General features: G+C 39.4%; 1 protein-coding gene across 3 annotated transcripts; it reads right to left on the bottom strand.

Moving 5' to 3' along the window:
• Positions 1 to 316: 316 nt before the first annotated feature.
• On the bottom strand, positions 317 to 26,922 carry LOC134645236 (interleukin-1 receptor-like 2). 3 transcript variants are annotated; one of them, XM_063498594.1, is made up of 12 exons: positions 26,804 to 26,922; positions 11,606 to 11,683; positions 10,800 to 11,052; positions 10,080 to 10,272; positions 9,505 to 9,673; positions 7,899 to 7,961; positions 7,584 to 7,716; positions 7,271 to 7,425; positions 6,067 to 6,207; positions 4,864 to 5,031; positions 3,753 to 4,033; positions 317 to 1,342 (listed from the first exon to the last, which is right to left on the bottom strand). In XM_063498594.1, exons 2-12 carry the CDS (start codon positions 11,679 to 11,681, stop codon positions 1,055 to 1,057), a joined length of 1,920 nt encoding a protein of 639 aa, XP_063354664.1. In that variant the 5' UTR covers positions 11,682 to 11,683; positions 26,804 to 26,922; the 3' UTR covers positions 317 to 1,054. The 3 variants fall into 3 exon arrangements, with proteins under 3 accessions (XP_063354664.1, XP_063354666.1, XP_063354663.1); XM_063498596.1 differs by lacking the exon at positions 26,804 to 26,922 and adding an exon at positions 22,056 to 22,142; XM_063498593.1 differs by lacking the exon at positions 26,804 to 26,922 and adding an exon at positions 11,787 to 11,943.
• Positions 26,923 to 27,542: the final 620 nt, after the last annotated feature.

Here is a 27,542-nt window from a genome sequence, read left to right as displayed (position 1 = left end):
CAAACTAATATTCTAAATGATCTGTAACCAAATTAAAGGCACTTCAAATCCTAAGTGTGTGTATAACATGTACCAAATAATCTCTTTAGCCCCTTCGTGTGATTTACCTGCTGCAGTTGGGTAGATTTGTTAGACCCATGATACTTAACCTGTCTTGCTATTTGAAATGTTCAGCCTTTTTTAACATAACATCCATGCACAGCTGCCAGATGGCATTTAATACTAGACCCAGTGTCTTTGTGGTGTATGTTTCTTGAGGAGGAATGAAAAAGAGTAAAAACTGAAAATAATCTTTTTATTTGCAAAATAGTCACACTTTAAAACAAAATTCAAATGGAAAACAGAGAATATTTACAATTTCCCAGAATCATAAGTAAAAAAAATCATTGATTAAAAATGTTAGCGCATACATTTTAACCTAGATTTTTATGCAGCCTCATTTCATGATGCTGTTTTTACAAATATTATACATAAATTTAAAAAAATCATCATGAATGTATACTTTTCTGGTTGTTCCTCTTTACAGTTTTTACATGTTAATTTATACATTTTTTCTACATATTTACAAGTTTAATCATACATATGTACATTTCCTGATATGCCTATCGGCCAGTGTCAGCTGGGGTGTTGAGGATTGTGGTAATAAAATAACTGTATGACCATTCAAGCCTTTTTCATCTGCATTATTTTTCAGGCACCTTCTGTTACTGATTGTCAACAGTTCACATACAAACTGTGGACAATTCAGACACTGCAATGATCTGTCCATGACCAGCTGTCATCTTTAGCCAATACTATCCACATTTCTTACACTTTTTTAAACTCATTGCAATGTGTGACTTGAAACGTTCCACAGAAGGTAAAGGTGACATCTCTGCTGAGAGAACATTTGGAGTTGCCTGTGCTGTAAACTTGACTCGGGGTCTTGGTGTCACTGCTTCTGATAACAGTGCCCACGATCTATCTGTGAGTGAGTAAATGCACCTGCCACATTTACATTAGAAACCAGGTACTCTCTGGTTCAATATCTGACAAACACAGATCGCCATCAGAATTACAGAAAGGCTATTGTTTCAGGATACACTACCCTCTTGCCCCGGACAGGCATGTGATACCTCAGTTCCTTCCAAAACCTAGAGGAAGGGGAGAGGGATGTTGACAGCTGTGAGTCTGTTCCAGTTTTTTCTACATCAGCTCCACTCATGCACGTCTTCCACCTTTGCCTCGTCCTCTGGTTCTTCCACCAACACACAGCACCCTGCTTCTTCCTCAGATGACGCACTGACTCTGGAAATAGAGCCAGTTGAGCTGGCGTGATCTCTTCCAGCTCAACCAGAACCACCTGCAAAGCAGAGCTTAGATTAGACTCGGTGTAATGATTTAATACACATTAAGCAAAAGGGTATCTTTCTGTTTAAAGTTGTAGTTAGAATCAGATACAGGAAATAAACTCTGGGCTCTGAACTTCACATTAATCAGTAATCCTGCATTCACTTCTTACATTTATCATTATTATTTAATATTTTGATTTTGGGATAGAAGTACACTACATGAAGCTGCCATTTTAAGTAAATTGTTAACCTGTAGTCAGTACTTATGAAATACCCATCAGTCCTCCTGTTACACTCACGTTTGACATCACAAAATTTAGCACAGAAATAAATTTTTCAACTGCCTCTTTAGCTGATCAGTTAGCTTGATATAGGTGAGAATGGAAATCCATACTAAAAAAATCTGATCAAGATCGGAGCCATATGAATTTGATTTGGGCATCTGCATCTAGCTCACACATCACAAAATATTATGATGTTGTAATATTTTTCCCTTGTATCTATCTATCTATCTATCTATCTATATGTATACATATATATGTATGAAATACAGACTTATACAAAATTCATGTTTTTACATGAATAATTATGTGTTGTTGTCATTTTAGCCCATTCCTTGTGGTTTCTAGGCAACACAAAGACCTCATAATATCTGACATACACTACAGGTCAAAAGTTTTAGAACACCCCAGTTTTTCCAAGTATTTATTGCAATTCATTACATTGAGGTCCAATGAATAGCTTGAACTGGTGCAAGGGAAGGGGTGAACTGTCAGAGGCTTAAAAAAAAAGGTAAGGTTAACCAAAACTGAAATATAATGTGCATATCAGAATTATACAAAAATTGTGTCGCCTTTTTCAGGGGACACAATATATTTTAACAATTTAAAGCTGTTTTGCAGCAATTGAGGTTGATCAAGCTTGATCAAGCTGAAGCTAGTGTGACTGATCAAGCTGGTGCTACTAATTCCTACAGGTGTTCCAGTTTTTCTGGATTACTTACAAACCCGTCTGTCTGCATAAAAGCAATGTTGGAACATACTGTGGTACCAAACCCTCGTGAGCATCAGTGAACAGTATTGTACTGCAGATAGTGGTGTGGTGTGTACAAAAATGGCGAGAAAAAAAGGCAATTAACAATGGAAGAGAGACAGACCATCATAACACTTAAAAATGTAGGTCTTTCCTACTGAGAAATTACAAAGAAAGGTTTCGGTGAGTAAAGTTTCCTTCACCATCAAAAGGCACTCAGAAACTGGGGCAAACGCTGACAGGAAGAGGTCTGGCAGATGAAACGCCACAAATGAATCAGAGGACAAGTTTCTGAGAGCTAACATCTTGTGTGATAGGCGGCTCACAGGACAACAGCTTCAAGCACAGCTTAATAGTGGTCATAGTAAATAATTTCAATTAAAGAGTTTGAGCTGCAGGGTTGACTGGATGAGTTGCAGCAAGAAAGCCATTGCTATGATGTCAGAATAAGACAAAGAGGCTTGCCTGGGCCATGAAACACCACCATTGGACTACTGAAGACTGGAAGAAGGCATTATGGACTGGTGAATCAAAATTTGAAATCTTCACGCACATCGAATTGGCCAAAGGATGATTCCAAAGTGTGTGGTATCAACTGTGAAACATGGAGGGGAAGTGTGAAGGTCTGGGGCTGTTTTGCCAAATTCATGGTCGATAACTTGTACAGAGTGAGAGGCCCTCTTAACCAAAATGACTACCACACCATTGTGCAGTGCTATGCAATACCCTCTGGTATGCACCTAGTTGGGCAGGGGTTTATCCTACAGGAGATAATGACCCAAAACACAAGTCCAAGCTATGCCAGAACTGCCTTGGGGAAAAAGAACGAGATGATAAGTTTGAAAACATGGAGCAGACAGCACAGTCTCCAGACTTAAACCCCACTGAGCTGCTTTGGGATGAACTGGACAGAAGAGTGAAAGCAAAGCAACCTACAAGTGAACTGAACTGCAACAGATATGGGAAGAACTTTGTGAAGAATATCTGATTTTTATTGTAGAAAGAACGCCACGGGTGTGTTCAGCTATCATCTACCAAAGATGGCAACTTTGATGAGTCAAAAGTTTTGGTCTATAAATTGATTCCATGCTTTCTTTTTTTTAACTCCAGTTGCTTATTTTTACTATGCTTTTATTTCAGATTGCATGAAACATTAAACAACATCATTTTCAATAAAAAACCGGAAAAATTGGTGTGTTCAAAAACTTTGACCGGTAGTGTGCATAAGAATGGACCTAATATGTACCTGTGTGCCAATTTTTGCTCAGCTCCTGATCGTGTAGGAGTTCATGTTTAATAGCAAGATATGCAATTGCCTCTGTTTGACATTAGTCTGATGTCTGGCAGTTTTTTCAGAGACGTGCCTCTGAAGAGTGTCTATTTCCTCACCTTGAGGGAGCCCTCGATCAGCACTCGGTGCATTGCTGCCACACACTCCAGCTGCTGCCTTGTGTCTGTACAGACTTTATCACCGACATCAGAGCTTGTAATGCTAAAGCTGTCACTGGCATTTCTTTGACTTTCATCGCTGCATTCACTGCTCTTAGAAATGTTGTTATTATTACTGCTGGTGCTGCTTGTATGTCTTTTGGTGGTAAAAGAGGAAGCAGTGTAGAGAAGGAGGACACGGCGGCTGGCTTGTATGTTTTCTTCAACAGAGTCCACCATAGCTGCAGGAGCGAACAAATAATGAAAACACACGGTTAGAAAATAGGAGCTAAATAAGTGAACTTAAACTTAGCTATATGCAGCTCTAACAGTTATATTCAGAAGTTTATTCCTTTTTAAACTGAAAAGAAGTAAATGCAACCATCGCAGCAGACAGCAAAATTGCCTTTCTTCACAAGCTAATGCAATGCTTCTTTTTAACTGCATGAACAAAAAATAAATATATACGGTTAATTTGGCTTTGCTACATGTTTTCTACTGAGGAAGTCACAGCAACTGGCAAAATATTTGAAAATGAAACAAGCTGATGTGTACAACACTGGAGAATTCGTCTGTGTTTGTGCATTTCTAGCTAGCAGTTATTGTTGACTGCCCTGAAAAGGCAAGACAAGATCACCACAAAACAACCTATATAGACCCTTTCTCATATATACTCTATCTCATGCAGTTTCGTAAAGGAAGAAAGTGAAGACAAAAAGAGGCTAGCTTTTACCACCCATGGCTTTTTTTGCCCATGGTATTTACTTAAAAATACACCATGACCAGCTAAACGAAATGCAAACAGAAGCTTTTTGGATAGTTTTTCAAGATTTTAAGCTTGTTACATGTAAAACAGCCTAATAATATTTAAGATCTTGAAGTGATCTGCCAATAATGGGTGGGATAAAAAAAAATCACAAATTAATTTAAAGAAAAGCATGAAATTGTTGTTATTATTATTTTTTAAAATACTAAATGCCAGTCCTTCTTCAAACAGTGCAAGTTAGGCTCTGTGATTTAAAAACTGGCTCTGGACCACATGTCTCCGTACTGTTTGCTGTGGGTAAATTACCTTGCCCAGGCAGGCAGTCGCGGCCTGCTATGAAGAGTTTGTAGTCGCAGGCCCTTTCCAACACATGAGGGAGTGTTTGAAGGGCAAATGTTTCCACATCCTTGCTGAATCCGAGGTCACAGGGCTGTGGGTATGCCACATAGGCATCGTAAAGCTTCCCATCCAAGTCTAACACAAGAAAAGGAAAAGTTTATGACATGCATAGTGTCGACTAAAACCCTCAAAATTTGATCTTTCAATTAAATATCAAGAGCTGTCATCTATAAACTCAGTTATTCTAATTATTGCTCTGTTTATGCTTTGCAACAAGAAGTTAGATTTATATTGTCAGACAGTTTGCTACCAAGCAGGCAGGGACAAGTGCATTGCATGTAATTTATTGCAAAATGACCCCAAGACACCAAGCCATCGGGAAACAGGCAGATACGCCTGGAGTTCACCGAGCATGTGCAGCTATCCTGCATTGTTTCTTAGACTGGAAGCAAATTGGAGACATTATGTCAAACATGCATAAAAACATTTAAATTCACTGAATAAATTCAGCGTGAAATAATTTGTTCAAGCAACAGTGTAATAAATAAATAAATAAAGTTACCAATATGCTAATTGATGATGACAGCAAACAGTAGCTACGTTAAAGCTAATGTTTAACGTAGCTACTGCATTTGCACTTTCTTTTTGAGGCGTTACCACATCAAACTAAGTGCTACTTCTGTGTTTTGCTATTTGCATATACGATTTTACACATGTCAAACTGTGTGGGTAACGCTGTTTTCCTTCTTGTTCGGGTTTTCAAACAGTACTTTTCTTACTGATTCAGCCATGGATGCTTTCTGAAGTCTTAAGAATCATCGACTTTTAGCAAAAGCAGTCCAGTGTTTGCTATCCCTTTCTTTCGTAATTAGCAAATGACATTTGATGAGGAGCAGAGTAAGCAGTCCTGTGGTTAGCTTGTTTCCTTTGTTTGCTCTTGCTGCTGACACACGCAGTGAGGTTTCAAGCAAGTAAAGTTTATGACTCTGTAGGTTGTCGTGAATATGTGGGTACTGTGTGTGAAGTAAAGGTGCAAGCTGAAAACATTGCTTGGGGTATTTCCATTGTGAAGTACTGTACTGTTAGATGACATTATTGTTGCTATTGTTTTCTGTTTATAATACGTAAATCAATTGCACATTAATAACTACAAAGCTGCTGAGAACTTACCTTTATTTTTGTAAAAGACTGGAAATGCTCTCCTGAACCACAGCACTATTTCAGTCTTAAAAAGGTAGTACAGGGTGACGGTGATGATAAACAGAACCATCATACCACCAAGCACAGATCCGATAGCTATGCCACTTGGATCTGTGGAGATGAACAGCAAACATGCCAGAAATAAAATTTTAGATTATATATTTGCTGCTGATGCATTGGCTCCAAATTCATTATGGCTTCAAATGTCTAAAAAATTACTTTTCAGTCAAATTAACATTTATATCAGATTTAACTGGTATAATAACAGCATAACATAGCAGTGTAAAAATGTAACTGTTTTTCAGCTACTTTCTTTTGTAATGTTCATGTTTTCACCAGCATCTTTGAAAACTTGGCATTAAATTTTGCATCTGGTTTAATTATGTATATTGAGTAGACTGAGCAGGCTGAACAGCTCCCTCTGCTGGTCATAGTTCTAATAATGCCTCTGAGAACTACAATTCATGCATGTTTGTAACAATTTCTAATCCTCTACAAATAATATTTTAGATATAGACTCCTTTGTTATTTTGTTTGTTTGTCTGAATATTAGATGTTATGCTGGAGTAAGACTTTATTTACCTTGAACATGGCTCTGTTGTCATGATAATAAATGTTTCTTACATGAGCCTTGTTTGCTCTCTGAGGCCTGCGCCAAATCCTGGGTTTTTACTGTTATACAGGTGATTTCTTAGTGAGGTACATCACCATGATCACTTATTAAAATATGTAAAATTGTGAAAAGATTTATCAAAGCTTTAATATTTTGTTATTTGATTGACCTCAAAAGATTTTCACAGATTTTCATTTTGCTGTGCGTTTGATTAAAGCAGTGCAGGTTTCATACTAAGTTATTAACAGGTCCAAGTCATAACATTTACTGTATATTAACAGTTCATTCAGCTATTTATTCAGCTGTGGGACCCTAACAGCAATTTGACTGCATTGCTATTATGAACTGTGTTCATTTACATTGAAGGCAAGATTTACTCTATTGTAATTAACTAATTCTTATTCATGTATAAGATAATCACTTAAATGAAAAGATTACTTGATTAAGTAATTGTGAGAACATGCAGTGGTATTCTCAAATGTAAAGCTTTGATTGCTCAAGGTTAGAGACGTCCACTTTGACAAACTAAAATATCATGTTTAGGGGAGACTCTGTTTTTACCTTCTGCTTGCAGACTGAAATATCTTTCAGGAAAGCCCCTGTCACTGTACGCGCGGCAGGTGTAGTTGACGTAGAAGTCCTCCTCCCTTAGCTCAGAAAATATCAGCCAGCTCTCTAACCACGCACCTTTACTGGAGCCGTTTTGGGGCAGCAAACTGTTGAGGACAATCAGATGAAACAGTTAAAAGGTGATGTGACACAATGTGGTGCACTGTTCCTGTTAAGGCAGGAGTCTCAAAAAACATCAACTCTGAACATTGGTTTACCGATAAAGCAGATAAACTAAATAGATTTAGAGTAAAAAGGTACTGACCGCTGTTCTAACATGTGGACACGGTGAGAGGTGTTAGTCTCAAAGAATCCATCTTTGTCCAACCAATAAATATCAACGAACGGCTTCCCAACACCCGGCACAAACACCAGGCACCTTTTACTGAAGTTGTACCCTGAACACATGCACAAACAGTAACTCAGTATAAACATGAAACTGTATATTTAGCATTTACTCTCCCTGCAGAAGTCTTTGACTTTCAACACAATATGTTGGCCTAAATGAAGCCCGAGATACATAAATATGAAATCAACAGAACACCACATTTCTCAGAAGATCTTACATTAGAGGACTTACCTCTCTGTGCTTTGATTACATCATTGGAGGGTTCATGCACTTGTGGAACCAAAGAGTAATCCCCTGAAATAGAGAACATCAAACACTGTGTATCTTACAGTAGAGGTTGAATAATCACAAAGATATAATGGAAATGGAATCATATTTCTCTTTCACAGTTTTACAGTAAGCAAACCTAAGAAACCATTATTACTAACACAACGGATGTTTCTTTTTCTGTTATTATTTTTATTGTTAAAATGAACTGATTATGCTTTTTTTTACCAAATTTTTGTCAATTTACAGTAGTGTCAAGATGGTCTTTGAGGCCTTTGGGCTGGGATGTGTTGGGCAACCGTGCCAGTTCACCGATTCTGTCCTTTCGACTGCGCTCAGACGTCACGATACCAAGTGTGTGGGTGCTGTTTTGTTTTGTTTGTGTTTGAGGTTTGTGTTTACTGTATATGCCTGACTAACTGAAGTGGATATCACGGTCAATTAGCAGTCAAACATAAACCTTGCTTGAATAACAGAACAAAGACACAGCTGCCCTTCTCAGCTGTGTGGGGGCTCCTGACGAGGTCTTTATCTTGTGTAGCCCACGGCAAACACAGTTTTTGTTTTGTATTTCTCTGTCTTATGCCACATGCTTGTTCAAGATATAACATAACAATTTTCATTAAGTGAATCTGTGAATCATAATTTGAGGTATCTAGGTGCTAACCTATAAGTTACATGAGGCTTAGCGGGGGGATAATTATGACACAGTCAAACCCAAGTAAATGAAAACCAAGTTGAGTGCTCGGAAATACCAGCTTTATGGCTGAAGAGCATTGTGCACATCTATACAGTTACTTATTGTATCATCACTGTTATTTGATAATTCATCTTTACATATGAACAAAAAATCCCTCTATTGTCTTCTTCCTCTTTTTTCAGCTGCTCCCTTCACCTGCCTCTATCTCACCCTATCCCTATTGCCCCTTTCTGTCGCACCCACCCTCCACATGCCCTCCTTCACTACATCCATGAATCTTCTCTGTGTCCCACCTCTTTTCCTCCTGCCTGGCCACTCATCCTCAGCATTATATGTCTAACATAGCCCCTGTCCCTCCTCTGCATGCGTCCAAACCATCCCAGCCTTGCCTCTTTACATTTGTCTCCAAACTGTTAACATTAGCAGCCTCTCTGATATGTTCAGTGCTAATCTTAATTATTTTTGTCACACCCAGTATAAACCTATATAGATCTTCAAATCCCCCAGCTCGGCCTCCTGTCTCTTTATCATTGTCACCATCTCCAAATCATTATCATTATCTTCCCTCCAGTCTATACTTCCATTGCTCTAGGTTGTCTTCCACCTGCTCGCTGCTCTCACTACAGGTCTGCAAACATCATAATCCTGCCTGACCTCATCTTCACCTTCGTTGTCCTCATACATGTCCTCACATACTTCTTCACCACTCCTGACTAAGTCATTCAGTACCAAAGTTCCTCTCCTAGCATACAAAAGTATGTCATCTGGACCAACTGCCCTTCCACACTTCATCCTCTTCATAGCTCCCTCACTTCATTTCAGTCTGTCTATTATACTGATTTCAGTGTTTCTCTTAATCTACAATCTCACCTTTGACCTCTGCGCTAATAGTCTCTGACACGGATCCTTTGATTCCACCCAGGGTGAATGTCAGAGTACAGGTATAGGTGCCTTTGTGTTGAAGGTCCACACTGGTAATTTTCAGTCTGGTGCCCCAATAGTAAAAGCCGCCTGTCCCGTCCTCTATGGGGTCACAACCCTAGAAGGAGAAACACATAAGTCTTTTTTCAAATTAACAATACAAAAAGAAAAATGTTAACTATTTATCATGGAGAACAGTTTACAGTCACTGGGATAGTTTTGATGCTCCTAATCTGCTCAGATAGACTTTTAAAGAGTTCCATTATTTTTAATATTATTAAACTGTTTGTTTCCCTTCCACAAAATTAAAGCACACACACACAAACACACCGATACTGGGATCTGCTGTCAGTCAAATTGAAATTTTAAAACACTCGTATTTCCCCAGAGTTTCAATACATTCCTGGTATTGATAGAAGTTGGAACAGTGGTAGTAAATAGTTGAGGCTGCAGCTACTGTGCAGTCTCTCCATTAAAACCATTAGGTTTCATGCAGCACTCAACAAGAAATCTGGAGAACTCACTCTGTACCACTTGATGGAGGAAGGGATGTTGTAGCTGTTCAGCTTATTCATTTCGTTCTTTAGAGGGCAGCTCAGGTTGTCAGTGACTCCTTTTGTAAGTGGCTGATAAGCTTTCCTCGGCCTTCCACATTCTCCTGGAAGTTTTTCCTCCACCACCAGTCGGCTGGCCTGCCTATAGCAGTGGGAAGGAGTCCTGTAGGAAAATTAAGTAGAAATATTATAAATGAATAGATTAATTGGGCACACTCGCCCTCGCAGTGAGGGTCATTGTTTAACCTTCTTGACAGTCAAAAATCAAACAATATTAATATTAAATTTGCTTGAATTGTAAGGGATCATTAAGGTAATCCAAAAGATTCTGGAAATCTAAATATATTTCTGTGGCGGGGATAGATAATATTGCAGCAGTGCCCCTGCAGGGGAGGCGGCATCCGGTTGTTGTTGTTGTTGTTGTTGTTGTTGGAGTGTGTGGCTGCAAGCTGCAAAGCTGCAGCCCGTGTGTGAACGGCAATCGGAATAAAAGTGTTTGAAAGTACTGAGATGTGGGCGGTTTTGTCATTCTCCTATTACAATTTCCAGTACAGTAAAAACCATAAACCACTCTGTGTTCACTGTGATTACTGATAGATCATGGAGGCAGTTAGATGAGTTGTGTAAGGTGTAAATTAATACTGTGTTCTATTCATTTCTAATATTTCTACTTCTACTAGTGTTTCCTACCTCAGTATGGTCACATAATCCCCACTGTCATTCATGGTTGCATTTAGAATCCACAGAGTCTCCTTGTGCACCAGGATGTGACCAGTCTGATTGGTGATTTCTTGGCCTGACACCGAGTTGTACCACGTGATGTTGTACGGGACAGCTTTGAAGTCAAAGACGTCTGAGGAGACCAGTGTGCTTCTCAGCATAGCCACATCTCCAGGAACAGAGAAAACCCTCTCAAACTGGAGTCTGTAGTCAGTACAGTTCTCTGCAACATACATGTAAGTGTGGAATAGAGAAGAAAAGTTATTTAACATTTTAATGCTGAGAAATGGCTGCCCCTCCTGGAGTTTCTTCCTGTTAAAACTGATTTTTTCTTGTCGTCTGTTGCCAAGTGCTTACTCATAGGGGTCATGTGATTGTTAGGGTTTTCTCTATATTATTGTAGCATCTTTACATTATGCCTTGAGGCAAATGTTGCTATAATTCGGTGCTATAAATCATTTTCATTTGAAATTAATTGAATTGAACTGAACTGAGATGTGACACATTTCCTGCTTGATATGTTTTTACTTGAACTTTCCCAAGCAGAGTTAAAAATCAGTGTTGTTGTAATTCTATCCCTGGCCACAAGAGGGCAATAAAATACTTCAGATCATGCTAGTGAGCGGCTCATACTGCAGCTTGGCAAAAACATGACATATCATAAATTTACAGAAACATTTAAAAATGTATTTGTGTGTGTGTGTGTGTGTGTGTGTGTGTGTGTGTGTGTGTGTGTGTGTGTGTGTGTGTGTGTAAAGCAGTGTTACTCAGCTCACCCTGTTCAAATCCGCTACAGATTCCACACAACCCAAGGAAAAACACAAGGCTTGCCAGTGTTGAACTTGAACCCATGGCTGAAAAACAAAGATACAGAACATTTAGAAGTGAACATCTACTGCAAGCCAGCGTGAACATGCTAAGAGTTACAGCAAAAACCTGAAATGGAAATCAGCTGACCTAGTGGCCAGGTCTTCCTGCGTCTTTCAATTACATCCAGCAAATGTGAAAAGCCCAAGAGCCTTTAAAATCCAGCAATAACCAGAAAGACTGAAAGACCTAACTGTACACTGCCTGATATTTTCTCTCTCCTGCTCACTTCTCCTTTCTCACGCCATCTAGCTCCTTCTCTTGATCGTGAATGACTAGCGCTCTGGTATTTGAGGAGCTGCTTGTGTAAGCCTCTGACAAAATGCTGCGTAATGCTTTATGACTGGAAGCAGACCCAGCAATCCTGATAACAGTCCAGTGTTAATGTTGCTCCCTTGGCCAGCCTCTACATTTGTGCATGGAATGTATTAACCCCTCAGAAGGAACTGAATTAAAACTGGTGAATTTGTATCAGATTTGTTGCTATGCAAATCATACCCCTAGACAGTAAAGTGTCAAGTTGGCTTGAGTAAATGCACAACCCGAGCGTCCATTAGTTCGCCAACAACACGTAAAATAAAGTTTACTAAGATAAAAAAAAAAAAAAAGATAGTCGCCATTCTTCCGAGGTTTCTTTACAATTATCCACTTATAGAACAGTTTGGTTGCCTTAACTTTTTAACGAGCACAAAAGCGATCGTTTGCCAAAAACTGATTTTCAATGTTGCCGTGTTGTTGTTGTTGTTGTTGTTGTTGTTGTTTTTTGTTTGTTTGTTTTTTGATGTGTAATGTCTTTATTTATATTGGTAAATAGATTTTAGTGAACAGGATTTACGGGATTATATATAAAATTTTAAAATGACCCGTTTTTAAGTATGTTTATGACTCTGCGTTATTGTACCTACATTAAAACCAATCCAGTCCCCTTTTGGTCACGTAAAATATCTTTATGGAACTATTGTCACTTTCCCAAAAACCGACTGCGGCTTCTAGCTTGTGATAGCAATGTTGTTTTGTGGCTCGAGGTGACTTATTTTATATTATTTGTGAGTTATACATTTGATATGTTTCACTGTTTAAAGGCCAAAAGTTTATTCATAGCAGTTTAAATACTTGCAATTACTTTTTGGCAAATGCCAGAAATCAGTTTTTGGCAGCCGATCACTTTTTGGCACATCGGTAGCCTACGCCCACTTACACACACGTGCAGCGCAATGATTGTTTACCTTCAAAATAAAAGCACCATAATTTGAACTAAATAAAATAACAAATCTCACTTTAATATGGTCATTGGTTTACTGAAACCCACAATTGCTCCTATCGCATCCATCGTGATGAGTGCGAGTGTGCATGTGACTGTTAAAGTGTTGTATGAATATGAATGTGAATGTGGCTTGTAGTAAAAAAGTGCGCGCTGAGACAGATTTGATTTAACTGCATGTGTCAGTAGTTTTAATGTGGTTGTTTACACATAGTGAGGTAACCTGGTAACCTCCACAGATTGCGGCTGTTTAGCCCGTTGTGTTTGGCAGTGAACATTTGATCTAGTTTTAAACAATATGTAAGCAGCGACTGTGTTTACAAGCAGATAAACCAGAGTTTGTCTTCAAAAGGTGCAAAATGTAATGTAACTGGGCAACCCCCAAAATTTGCTGCCCCGCCTTAGTGCCTCCGGGCAAGACTGCTGGTGCAAATACCTGGACATATCACTGGTGCATCTCAGGGCATAACATAACATAGAGACAGGCAACAGTTCACACTCTTGCATGATCTAATATTTATGATTCTAATTCTTATATGATTGTAATATTTATTTGTCTTTCCTGACCAAGTTTGCTCTTAAAGTTAACTCCAATCTTGGAGAGTGACTCTGGGAGAGCCGATGCTTCTGCTCGGCTCTGCTGAGAATCATTAAAACAATGGATGGGACTTTCAATCAATCAATCAATCAATCAATCAATCAATCAATCAATCAATCAATCAATCAATCAATCAAAACAGATTATTATGGATTTCAAAATCTTATTTGGTTTTGATATGTACCTATTCTTAGTGATATCAGCTGATATCGACAATTAAGCAGGCAGAACATTCTTTTTGCTCTTTGTCATACTTTTTCAAGTAAACTATATTTGCCGACAGCATATTAAAACTGGAAATTCTGGTTTTATGGTGTATCACCCCTGTATGGCCACCTCTATGAAAACATTCTGGAGGCGACAGGGACACAGACAGAAGGGCAGGGTGTGGTCGAGTGAGAGCGAGGGTGAATGTAAAGACGGTGCGGTGCTTGTCACAACCACAGCAGTGAATCAGAGAAATAAAATGTTATGGTCCCAGCAGTTACATTTTCAAGCAGAAATAAACACGCCCACACCTCCCAACAAGCCAGAGGGATGGTCTTGCTTCACCAGCTTTTGTGTGAATGTAACCGAACAACAGGCTTCAGCTTACCTGCTGTGTGACTGAGACATAGTAGCAGAGATTAGAGAAGACGAAAGCTGAACTGTAACCTAGTTCCCATGTGTAAAAACAATGGATTGAAGGGACCTTTTAGTTCCCTGAATCAGCTCCTGTGACTGAAAGTTTCCAGAGAATCTGAGTTGAAGCCCAGCATATGACATTTTCTAATAAAGAAGCAATAAAATTTTAAATCTTCCCAGGAATTCAGTACCAGCTTTTAGCGCCATTAGTAGCAACATCTGGGTTTTTTCACACCTGAGCCCCTTGTTTCTTCTGGCTGACATCAGTTCATGAGTTTGCATAAATGTGCATGGTTTTCTCATCAGTTCAGTGTGGTTTACACATATGTCTGGGCAATTATTAAAACCGATAGAAGACCAGAGAAAATGGCATTTCCCTTAGAATTACATGTTACCAGCCTCTCACTGAACTAGAACTAGTATTATGCAATCAGTCCAGTCATGAGTCCAGTCATCAGGTTCAGTTACAATTAAAGTACATGACTAAAGCAGAAGGCAGACATGAGTGTACTGAGTAAGGAGTGACTTACTCGGTACATTTTCTACATGGATCTGAATCAAACGTGCTGATTTACTGAGTCATTAACAGCTTCAAAAACATGCACACAAAACTACTGATTTCTCAAATAACAACTAATTAACACTGCACTCAGATCCATTCATGTTTGATCTGAAATGACTGTTACTGCTGGTTTTAACTTCCCATTGAATTATTTGAATGGATGTGGTTGGAAAGCGCCAGAGGAAAAAACAAAACAAAACATTGCTTTCCTAAATATGGTACAGAAACCTGTCATTAACAGTACACAAGCAGTTAAAATAAAATCTAAATTGTTTCATAAAGTCTCATCGCCCCTCACCGACTTCATCCACCCATCTTCTCTGTATGAATAGTAGTTTAGCATACATGCTTGAACTGGTTGAAACAGCAGCTGTAATACTCTGTATGAGGTCACGTTCAGATCAGATATAATGACAAATGTTTTTTCTAACATTGTGTGACTTCACACCCGCAGAGTCTGTAGCTGCAGATAGTGTGGAAACTTCACACAAAACAAGTGCAGTACTTTCCTGTGTGGAAAAGGTGATAAAATATAGAAAAAAAATAAAAGGAAATGTAAATTTAAAAAATGACAGATATTAAACAAATGTGTGTGCCAGTCCCGGCTTTCACGATATTGTCTCCCCCTCCCATCAGTAGTGATTTAAAAATGTTTATAATGCTTTAACAGCTTTGGGGCAGAAACTGTTTTTAGTGTATATGGCCATGATTTCATTGCACTGCATCGTCTACCCGATGTTTTGTGATGGTCCGATAATGAATCTATCAGCACATCTTGAGTCGTTTGCAATTATTAGACTCAATTTTAAGTAAAAAGAAATAAATTGGTACATAATATCACAAATCGGTATGGTAAGTTTTGACAATCTGCACCAAGGCAAACAAAGGCTTTTAGAAGAACACAGTAGCAACGAAATGTGTGCAGCTGCTGTGGGAAGAAGGAAAGGAAATGATCTAAACCTCAAAATTCTCACCTGTGCATCACGATACAGGAAGAGCTACTGCTGATGGGAAAACTATAATGAATGGGAGATTACTTGTGGTTAAAAAGGGGCTCCAGAAACGCTGTGAACGTGTCTTAAAAGTGAGTGGTGTTTGTTTAGTTTTGTTTCATCAAGATTTCTCACACCTTCCTGCGAAAAATTTAACCAGTATGCAGTGTGACACCACAGATAAAAACAAGCCAGTGCCTTCAATAAGTGTTATCCTGGGTTCACAGGCCAACCGTCAAAGGCAATATTGGTTGGTATCAAGACTTGGCTAATATTAGTGCTTTTATTGTTGGCTTGTGTTTTTTTACACTGCATGCAAACCACACAGGATCTCGATTACACGTGTACTTTTCAAGTGGTTGTTGTTTGTTTTGAGCAGAAGCTCTTCTGAAGAAATCTTGTTTCTAAGAAGAAAAGGTTCACAACATTTTGACTGTGAGAAACAGGCATGCAAAAGCAGGCTTCATCTATCTAAGGCTTATATTCACTCAGTTTTTGTTCATAAAAGCAAAACAAATAATGGAAAATAAGCACGGCGTAGCTTAAAATAAAGTTGGCTAAGTGGTCTTTAGATTTAAACAAAAAAAGTATTTTTAAGGTATAAAAGGAGAGCTGAATTTTAGTGCATTTTAGACTCTGTGTCTGCTTCCAGTGCTTGTTTAGCTATTTAGACAAGTTCAGGCAGAGAGGAGCGAGCGTGGGAAGAAGTGAACTGGTTCATCGGGTCACGCTGCAGACATGAGGCTGAAGAAGACAGAACCGAGTGAGTCACCGGAGGTGTAAACCAGCGGGCAGGTCAGGGATCCCAGTGGTTGGCTGCGCAGTGGATTCAGACTGGGCTCATGTTTACCAAAAGTCAGATGACACTTAACTTTTTCTTTCTTACTGTACTTTTGAATGACTCAGAGCCACACACGCACTCTTTGTAAAATGGCGGTGTACCACCTAAACTCCAAATATATTTATAGTTGTGTAATATTACACTTTTCAGCACCTTATCTTGGTACCACTTTCACACATTACTGGAAACGTCCTTAACTGGAGACAATGGCTAATCAGTGCAGCTCAAAATATTGCTTCCTGGCAGGAAAGAAGCAGGTTTCCCAGCCAAGATCTGCCTATTTTGAGCACAATTTGGGTTTTTGGAAGAGAAATTCTCTATCATTTTTGTCATTGGCAGTGTTGCAAGACCTACAGTTCATGCACTATTACAGCTACAGTCAATAATAAACTTCAAGCAGACACCTTATGCTCTTTATTTTGCTTTTTCCCCTCATAAATACTCTGTAATAATTCTGGAAGCTCACATTAAATATAGTTCTCAGTAAAACAAAAGCAGGGATAAACTCTTTTTCAGTCTTTGGTCTACTGTAAGATCTTCATGATCAGGTAGAAAGGGATCATCCATAATAGTTCATAACTGTTTAATATTCACTGGGAGCTATTCAAAGATCACAGTCCATCTACAAAGGGCCACACAGCTATGACAGACTTGTGACATGCTAGCTTCATGAGGCGCAGTTCACGGCAGACCTCCCATATGATGTAGCCTTTATAGATGCCAATGACAGTATTTATACTTTTGTGTATCGTGCGCCTCCATTACTTTGTATTTTCACTGCCAAAATGCTAGATAGTGAAGTTTTCTCTTCAATTCGATCTATTCTCATTTAACACAGGACCGTGAATCCGGCGTGAGGCACACAAATCTGGCTTTGAGCACAGTGTATCCACTCGCCTGCTGTTCAGACCTTTTGTTTGCAAGGGGTAGCCAATCAGAGCTAAAGTGACTTAAAGGGACAGGAGCTAAAACACCAATACTAAGGAGTTGTACCAAGACCCAATATAAGATAAATGATTATTCTGAATAATGTCATTAGAGTTCAATAATAATAATAATAAAATATGGAGCTGGAAATGATCATGAAATGCCTTCTTTACGGTGGATTTGTCTGAGTAAAATATTCGCAAAGGTTTAACAAATTATGAATAATTTCTTTTTAAAAAATTGTAGGTTCGAGCCTGTTAATGTAAAAACATCCATAAACATTCTGTTACATGTACAGTAATTTCATATTATTGATATTATGCAGCCTGTAAAGTTTTGGATGAATTAACCAGAAAGCATTTTGAATCTAAACCTCCCCGATTAAGTTTCAGTGAAGGCACAAAACAAGAAAGTGATGCAGTTTTTCCAGAGCAAACAGCACTAAAGATGTCTCATTCTGGGAACAGATGGCGAAAGGAGTGAATGGCTGATGATGATATCGTTATCATAGTGTTGATAACCACTTTAGGGAAGGAAGCAAGAGGAGCAAGGGTGCTGGAAATCATTTCTTATCTTAAGATATCTTGAAGCAATAATCTACAGTTTATAAAATCTGCTAATCATCTTCAGCACGACCTTTTCTGTTTGCATTCATTGGACAAAGTCAAGCTGTATGTTGTAAACCACAGCAGTGTTATTGAAAATGCTTGCACGGCAGAAATCTTACAGAAGCTGTTGGGAAATGGGCCTCGCTAACGGACCAAATTTGTGCAATGTTTAAATTTCGCTACAGCAAACTGACAGAAAGGAACAAGCGTCTGTTTTCTGTTTGCATTTGGTTAAATGTTCATTTGGTCTACAAATCTGTTCAGTCATGTGAACTTTGTCCATCTGTTTATAGGACAGCGATTGCCACATACACTGAAGAGTGGTCACAGGTCCAAGGTACTGATAACACGAACATCTCGGGAAAAGACAGCCACTTTACGTGCATGCGTAGCTCAGGATTTTACTTTCAATTCCATGTTGTGTTGGAAACGTGGTATTAAATTACTTTGTCAGCAGGTTTGGTGTAGCAGCATAAAACTGCACGAGCCTGAAACAACAAGTGCATTCTGTAGGGCAGTCAAATCTTTAAAATCAAGGATGATGTGGAAACAAACAGCAGTGAGGTCAGCAGTGATTGGCTTTAAACAGTGGTTGCAAACTTTGTATGAGTCACCATAAACATACAGATTCCGGTTGTGATTCAGATAAACGTGCAACAGCAACAAAATGTTCTTTCGACTGCTGTTAACAAACAACTCACAGCTGTGGGAGACGAACTCTGGACTTCAGGAAGGGAAATATCACAAAACTCAAGCACTGCTCAGGGTTCATCTCTTTGACTGACTGATCAGTCGAAACCAACGTTAAGTTGCTAAAGTTTGCTCTTAAAAAATTCTGAGCAGTATTTTAACTCATTTAAATGTTCGTCTTCACTCAATTTCAGTTTGCTCTTCTTCCAATTTGCCCTTAACCTCATTTAACCCCATCTTGTGAATAGTTTGAGCAGCACAGAAAAGCTTTGGGGAAACGTGGCAAATGTCAGCTTTTTAACATTTCCATGTTCCTAGAATGATGAAAAAGTCCTTAGCTAAGCTAAAACAACAAACTTTTTTTTTTTTTTTTAAGGGGAAGAGGATGTGATTTCAAACTCTGATGGAGAATTGAAACCTGGATCTTCAATGAATCGCATCAACCAGCAATAAAAGTAACAACTTGCTCACAAGACTGACACACCCTGTAGTTCAGTCATAAAGATGACTTATTTATCTTTGAGCACACAGCCTAGCATTTGTAAATAACACCTAAGACTTTTGGATTATTTTCCTTTGCATAGTTGCTGTGGATTTGTTAAAATATGCAGTGGAGGAGAATCTGTGTGCCTGTTCTTGCACCTCCAAGTTTCTACCTTCTGTTGCTGCTTTTAAATCCAATAAATAGTGTTTGCATTCTCAAGCGCCACCTAAATTTCATGGTTTGCATAGCCTTTCCTAACCAAATATCTGTATTTTTATATTTATTAAGTATTTAGGTTTTTATTTGCACCCAGAGAATTTTCTGCACTCGAATTCAGGATGCTCAAGCCTCTTGATTGTTAAGCATCAGATCAGACTATTTTCACAAGCTGAAAGGAAACACGCTGTCCTTAAGAACACTTTGAATCTTGTTCTCATGTTTGCTAAACCAAGTTATTTTTAACCATGTCTGAGAAATTCTGTTTTAAATTAAAGATGCTGTATGAGGGAGCCTTCCCGGAAATGTGAGGATGACCATCCCTGCTGGCCTGATAAGAGACAAACAATGTGGGAATTTTCTAATATAAATGACATTTCAGCCCTTAAGAGCGCAAAGGGAGACATCTCAGAAATAGTGATGGAATGGTTTTCTAAAACTAGCCTGCAGAAACCGTGCCATCCTTGAACAAGGATTAATGGCTTAAGTTTAAGACATGGAGCTTGTGGGAGGTTATCAAAATGCATGACTCATTTAGCTCTAAAAAAGGGAAAGCAACGGGAGTTACCCTTCCTTCAGCCGAGCCTGAGAACATGAATAGTGTGACTGTGATTTTTCACATTGTGGAAACAATATTGCAGGTAGTGTGAAATGGTAATTTGTTTGTGCTTTTTGGTTTGAGGTGAAATCCTCTGTGAGAAGGCTGCCACACTAGTTTATCTCGTTTTTTTCTATTGTGGCTCTGTTATTTTTCCTCTAAGCTATCTACCTTAAACATGCAAGAGAACATAATGTAGAAGGGTCTAAATTTCAAAGTAAACACAGTTTCTAATAGCAGCTGTGAATGAGCCAAGTCGTCTAAACTCGAACAAACTGCAGGCTTGGGAATGTAGATGAATGCTCCAGAATTACATGATTTTGTTCAGGGATTATACTGCGTATCCACATGAGAAGCTGAAGCCTACATGTGTTTTGTTTTTTTCCCTTTGCTGTCAAATCACTGTGTACACTCCCTGTGATCCCTGCCTTAAGCAAGCTGTGCCTGGTTCAATTTCCTCTTTTCTCCTCCTTATACTAATATTTACCCCCTTTGACAATTTGCTTAATTTCCTCCTGCATCAGTCTAGCCTGTCCCTCATCACCCTGCTCTTTCAACACAGAAATATTCATAGGCCATTAACAAAGTCTATTATTTATGAAAATATCCCAACCAGAACACCCTCTCATACATCTGCAGGTGGATTTTTCACAGTTCAAGCTTGGTGTTTAAGCTGCTGTTTATAGAGCTGGACCAAGTGTATTGACTAATCCCCAAATGCATCATTTATAATGCTAAAGAATAAATCCAGTGTCCTCTTTCTTAGCAGGACAGTCAATGTAAACATGGGGCAATAACCTATTTTAACCCAACAGAAAAATGACTGAAGTCCCACAGAACCTTTACTTATTTTCCAGACAAACCACTGTGCAAATGTTACATCTGCAGCAGCCTGAGCATTTGCTCTTGGATTAAAACAAATAACAGTTATAAATAACTGTCCAAACTCCCGAGGGAGGTAAAAAGGTCTAAAGGGGAAGGACAGAAGCTGAAATATCCTCGCAACATGACAAACAAATGCCTCTCTGTATAACTCTTGAACTGATTTAACGATATGCATTTCAATACATCGTTAAATCAGAAAAACCTTCCCTAAATCAAATCTCTCATTCCTGCTGGTGTCATCAAAGCCTTCATTGGGTATATTTGTGCAGGGTACATGGTACTGATAACACACAAAACAAACAGCACTGTGGCTACAGGAACCGGTTACCAGGGTGCAGCGACAGCAAAGTGTTCACGTAAGATTATTTTACCTTTCTTGAAAATACATGAAAATTCATGAATCGATTCATTTGAAATTTAAAGACCTTGATGTCATGTCATCATTATATAATATTCTGTAAACTGACATTTCTAGGCATTTTAGGACAGAATATTCCTGATGAGTCTGTTGGTGTGGAATTACTCAGCTGCATGGCATTGCAGGATGTGAAAAAGCACATACAATGTTGACAAAGTTCACTCACGGTAATGCAGGAAGAACACCTACATAAGCTTTGGAGATGACAAACTGCGAGAAAACCGCACAGTACAAAACCCACACTGAACAACCACCCAGAATGCACCTAAATGAATCACTCCTTTAATGTGAGGTTTTTCGATTTGGCACGAAAATCGTCCCTTTTTCTTCTCATCATCTGTCAGTTTTATACAAGAAAAAAGGTGTGGGTATTGCTATTCCTGCTCTATGAGATCTATCCATCGCTCAAAAATCAAACATTTGTGTTGGCTGCAGTGGGCATCTTTACTATAGTGTGAAAAGAAGTGTGCCTCCTTTGTGGTAAGCATTACAAACGCACTTTTTCGAAAAAGTAAACAGGTGAATGGTAGACCTCATATTTCTAAGAATTTGAGCACCGAGGCCACATTCAGTGGTAGAGTTTGCCCTAAAAAAGTCAGAAATTATTAAGAACATAAACAGCTTAGGAACAAGTAAGTGGTAAATATTGACTCACCTAGGGAAAATAGACACCGAGGCACAACACAGGCAAAGGAAGGATGAGAGAGTTTACTCGACACGGCAGAACTAAGAGAGGAAATCTCACCTCTGACCCTTGCATGCAGAGAGGAATCTCAAACGTGCTGCCCAGCCAGTGACTCACCAGCTTTGTTCCACCTCCACAGGACGACGCACAGACACAGAGGAGGAAGAGTGTGTTTGGATTGCACCTCACAGCTCTCTGTTCTCCTTCCTTTGCATTTCAACACATCGTTAAATCAGCTAAACCTTCCCGAAATCAAATCCCTCACTGTTATGTTAACTAAAAATAACTTATTCTGGTTCACTAACTGTTAACCAGAAAAAACGCCCACAACATAAAGACGGATGTTAAATATAAACAATATATTCAGTTGCTCGTATTGTCTACAAGAGCATAAACACATTTATATAGAGAGGCAAAAATTTGTTGTTAAATATGACTGAAAACTCACTTTTCATTCATAGGATATTTAACTGTTGCAAAACAGGGAAAAGAACTGTTAAAGCTCCAAAGATTTCAGCAAGAAATGTCAAATCTTTGTGTACTTTTTTTGTTTGTTTTTTTGCAAAAGAAAAAAAGTTTTTGTTTTCAAAGAAATGTCTATAATGTAATGAATTAACAAAAGAACTAAATTCACCCTAAGCATGTTTAAAACGCTTCATTTTACTGTGATGGAAAAGAAAATACACACTATTATAATTGAAGAGATCAAGCCAGAAGAAGCAGAAAACAGAAAAACTGTATATCCTTACTGTCAGATTTAATGACGACGAGACCCCAAAGCAGGACTACAAACAAAAAGAGAAATAGCAGGGAGCCAGAAAATCAAACACGCAAGACACAGTTCTGGGATCAGCTCGGCATTGAGGCAAGCACGGGGAAGATGGCGGTTCGTACGGCCGGCCGGGTGGCCAATCGTGCAGATGAAGCAACTCTGTCGGCTGGCTGAGAGACCAGTGACTGAAACCCTCTGATGGTTTGACTGGTGACAGGCATTGGTGACGGCGGCTGGACAACAGGCCAGCAGTGGAGGTTCAGTGAGAGACTGTGTTGAAGGAGGACACGGGAATCCTCTAGAGGCTTGTGTGGAAGCCAGCGATGACTGAGACAGAAATACGCTGAAAGATGGATGGGAGCCCAGGAGCTGAGATGGAGCAATCAGATGGCGTAGCAGGTGGTTGACAACAAGAAGGCTGACGCTGACAACAAAGGAGACCCTGGTGTAGGCTTGGGGGTAGGAACAATGTAGGAACTCCACAGAAGGCTCAGCAGGTGTCCTGCATTTAAGACAGAGACCCTTGTACTCAGGCTGTTTGTTTGGAACTCTTGGATTCAGGATTGTGCTCACACACTTCCAGAGACGAATCCATGAACTCAAGCTGAGGCGCAGGTGGAGAGGGACCCTTGGACTCGGCATGTTAATGGCATCAGGGTGCCGTTGCCTATCCTCTAAAGGTCTGTGTATCCCTTCATGGATATGTCCCAGATTATCACTGACCCACCGCTAACCCGGTCATGCTGAATGATGTTACAGCAAGCATAACCTTCTTCTCCACAGCTTCTCCAGACACTTCAGTGTCTGTCATATGTGCTGAGGGTGAGCCTGCTCTCATCTGTGAAAAGCACTGGGCATCACTGGTGAACCAACCAATTATGGTATTCTATGGAAGATGCCATTGTTTCATTGTTGCCCCTCTAATGCACCTGTTATTAATTTAACGCCAAAGCAGCTGAAACTAATTAACACCCCCCTCTGCCACTTAACGGACAAGATCAATATCGCAGAGGTTTAATTGCCTTGATGCTGATTGCAACACAATGCAAAGGAGGAAAGACATCAGTAATGATCACAGAGACGCAACTGTTTCAGCCCATCAATATTAGAAGGGTTAGAAGGCCATTTCCAAACAATATGAAGTCCATCATTATGCAGTGAAAAGATAATTCAGAAATGGAAAACATTCAAGACAACTGCCAATCTTCCCAAGGAGTAGACGTCCCAGCAAATTCATCCCAAGATGCTCAGAGAAACTGTAAAAAACACCCAACCAACACACACACACACACACACACACACACGCACACACACACACACACATATAGAGTGCATAATGAGCTAAAAGTTTGATTTCTTAAACTACTTACTCTTGATTTAGATAAATAATATTTACTAAAAGTGCAATAAACAGTACCTCTCCTGTCCCTATCTATTCAATTCAACCCTACTGAAATGAGTTTGATAGACTTTTTTTTAACATGGAACATGAAAACAGGAAAAAACAGGTGGCCACAACCATCAAGACTGGATCCTCTGAATGCATTAAATCATTAATAAGGCAACCACGTGTTTGAGAATGTCAAAGCACACAAACCACAGGAAGGCATCCTTAAAACATGCATCAGCATATCTGTGTACTCGGCACTTGACTCAGATATGCTAGAATCCGGACATACTGGGTCCTAACTAGAGCCCGTTCAAAAAGTTGAGATGAGGTAGTCCATCAAAGCAACAAATGATGAGGGGAAAAAATTTCCTCCAGAAATTCAATTAAAGACTCTTGAGTCAAGCCCAAAGCAATTATACAGAGGTGTGAAGCCACACCCGGGCTTCCCCAGTGGACAGAGGAATCCCCATGAGCCACAGTCATTCATCAAGATATGAGTCAAGCCCTACATCAAGTACAATCCCTGAGTAAATGTCACATTTTCAAACAGGATGCGCTGCGGTAAATGTGTACCAATTCAAAGCTAAAATTCAGCAGTGAGACATATCCCGAGCTCATGCAGCAAATGTTCTCTTTTCTGTTTAAGTGAGTAACCTGAAGGTTTTTTCCCTTTTTTTTCCTTTTTCTCTGCCTACTCACTGTGTAGAGTGTTGGTGACTTATGATATTGTTTTTACAATTTTCAGGTATCTGTACTTTACTTGAGTATCTATTTTTCTGGCAACCTTTTGCTTTTACTCACTACATTTACATAAATATCAGTACTTCAGCGCCTAGCTAGCGCTACAGAAGAGGAGCGATCATAAAAGAAATAATGCTTTTTAACAGTTTGTGTGCAGTTTGTCTCACAGTCTAGCTAAAGGTTCAGCTGTTGTATTTCAGAGGGAGAGAGAAGAAAGAGAGCTAACTTCACTCAGAGATGGAGAAAGATAAGAAAGACAGGACAGGAGAGGAAGGAGAGAGGTTAGATGTAAAGGTAAGGGCTGCTAAGTGATATTTTATAAACTGGAAATTTGAATATCACATGTAAGTCCTCATGTTTTTAAGTCAGATATTGGGTCTTTACATGTGACATTATGTTTTTTCATATGTGAAACGTGCTGCAAAACAAACTGAAGTAGACGAACTATGTTATTTAAAGGTTGCATGACAATCCTCTACAACAGGGGTGGGCAACTCCAGGCCTCGAGTGCCGGTGTCCTGCAGGTTTTAGATGTGTCCTTGATCCAACACAGCTGATTCAAATGGCTAAATTACCTCTTCAGCATGTCTTGAAGCTCTCCAGAGGCCTGATGATGGACTAAGCATTTGATTCAGGTGTGTTGACCTCTGGGTGAGATCTAAAACCTGCAGGACACCGGCCCTCGAGGCCTGGAGTTGTCCACCCCTGCTCTACAGGTTAGTGCAGGATAAACAGGTTAGTTTGCAGTTGTTGACATCCACAGAGAGCAGCAGGTCAGCTGATCACAGCCTGCACACTATGAAAATCTACTGGAGCTCTCAATAGAAATTATTGTGACTTATGATTCTTTTCCCCACACTGAGCCATTAAAACCAATTTAAGATTTCACCACATCCCACCGGATACCACTTTAACCCCCGACTGCACTAATTTTTCTGTTAAGAAACAAAGACACCTCTTACTATGTAGGCAACAGAAAGCTATTAAACTATAAAGCTATTTTTTTCTTCTTCTTTTTCCTCAGATTCGAGCTGAATACAATTAGAATTCAAAATTAGACTAAAGTTTGTATTCCCATCCCTTAATATTATTTTAGTACTACATTAATAAAGCACAAAGTTCAGTTTTCTTTGCCCAAAAAGAGGTGGATGGTAGAAAGACCTCAAAGAGCTACTTCTTACTTTCTTACTTTGTACATTTCAGAGCTTGTACTTTTTTTACTTTTACTTGAGTAAAGAAGTTGAATCAGTACTTCAAATCTTACCGGAGTATTTTTTAGCACTAGTATCTGTACTTCTACTGAAGTACATAATGTCTGTACTTTTGCCACCTCTGCACCATTGTACTCCCATCCTTTATCCAGCCGCTGGTCTGCCATGTTTAAATGACACCGGTTATGAGGGAGCATGCCAACTGATTTTGTGAGCGTGTGCTTGTGAGAAGGGAGAAGAAAGTAGCTTAAATAAATATCACGTGTTTTTTCTTTATTTCTGAGTCCTCTGTTGGTTTACTTCAGGCTCCAGTGAGTAATGCTTTTGTGAAATATCTGGGCACATGTACGTAAAAGCATGAAAAGTAGGAAAATCATTTGAATCTGTCTCTTGAAGGAACAGAAAAAAATGTGTTAAAGTCTGTCTGGCGCTTACGTCACCGACAGGACTTTGTACCAAATCTGTTTTGGTCAACATGACACTGATCTGAAAGGAGACGGTGTTGAGTGCCACACATGCAGCAGCAGAAGCATCAAGGATGATTAGAGTTCAGAGGTTTTGATGTTATAGTGTTAGATACCATTGTTTAACACAGGAAACTCACCAGACTGCTGTTATGTCAGTCCTTCTGTAAAGGCAACCGCCTCCTTAGTTTACGTGAAAGTCTTGTAAAAACATCCTAAGGTGGAAACAAAAAAAATCTCATCTTAGACGTGTCCTTCGCAGCTCCTACTTCCTCTTTCTGTGAGGACTTAAGCACATGTGGCAATTTCCTTTTTGGGGGATCTTTTGAAAGCCAAATGATGTCCTAACATGTTGGGCAATCTTTGGGAGGAGAGCGTGCTGTTCGGGTGATTCGCGCACACACTGATCTCTTCCACGCCAATTACTGTGGAGCGCCTTTTTAGTTCTTGTTAAAACAATCTTTATTTTAAGTGCAGTTGTTGTGTGTCTGATTTTTTCCGTTTTCTGTCACATTAAGTGGTTCCAGCAGCCTGAGTGCGTCTGTCTCCCACATTTCTGCGTGGTATGACGGTCACACTGAGCCCTCTTGTGGCTGCACGGGGAGTCAGCCTGACATTAACGTCGAGCTTTAGCCATTAAATGTGTTTCAACTGATGCTAAACTTTGATTTTAATGGTCCTGTTGCACTTTAAGCGCTTTCTTAGCCTGTTTTCTGGGGAGAGGATGAATCGAGAACTTTCTGTGTGGACTGCGTGTTTCTCTGTGTCTGTGTGCTTTCCGCTGTTACAGTACAAAGTCAGTCAGGCAGTTAGATGTTGGTGTGGCGGTGTTTGATTGTCTGTATCTGCCCTTTACTGGATGTATGTGAAACAGGGCAA

The sequence above is a fragment of the Pelmatolapia mariae genome, linkage group LG16_19, assembly GCF_036321145.2.
Source record: "Pelmatolapia mariae isolate MD_Pm_ZW linkage group LG16_19, Pm_UMD_F_2, whole genome shotgun sequence".
Taxonomy (NCBI): domain Eukaryota; kingdom Metazoa; phylum Chordata; class Actinopteri; order Cichliformes; family Cichlidae; genus Pelmatolapia; species Pelmatolapia mariae.
Note: the sequence above shows the minus strand (reverse complement) of the source record. Positions and strands in the feature narration are given on the sequence as shown.

Bases quoted from the DNA above. Each gene is read 5' to 3' on its own strand.
- LOC134645236 (XM_063498594.1), bottom strand. From the start codon at position 11,681: ATGGGTTCAAGTTCAACACTGGCAAGCCTTGTGTTTTTCCTTGGGTTG. The intron at 11,053-11,605 runs GTGAGCTGAGTA...TGTATGTTGCAG, and splicing joins CTGTAGCGGATTTGAACAGG to AGAACTGTACTGACTACAGA. The intron at 1,343-3,752 runs GTGAGGAAATAG...TCTGCTTTGCAG, and splicing joins TGATCGAGGGCTCCCTCAAG to GTGGTTCTGGTTGAGCTGGA.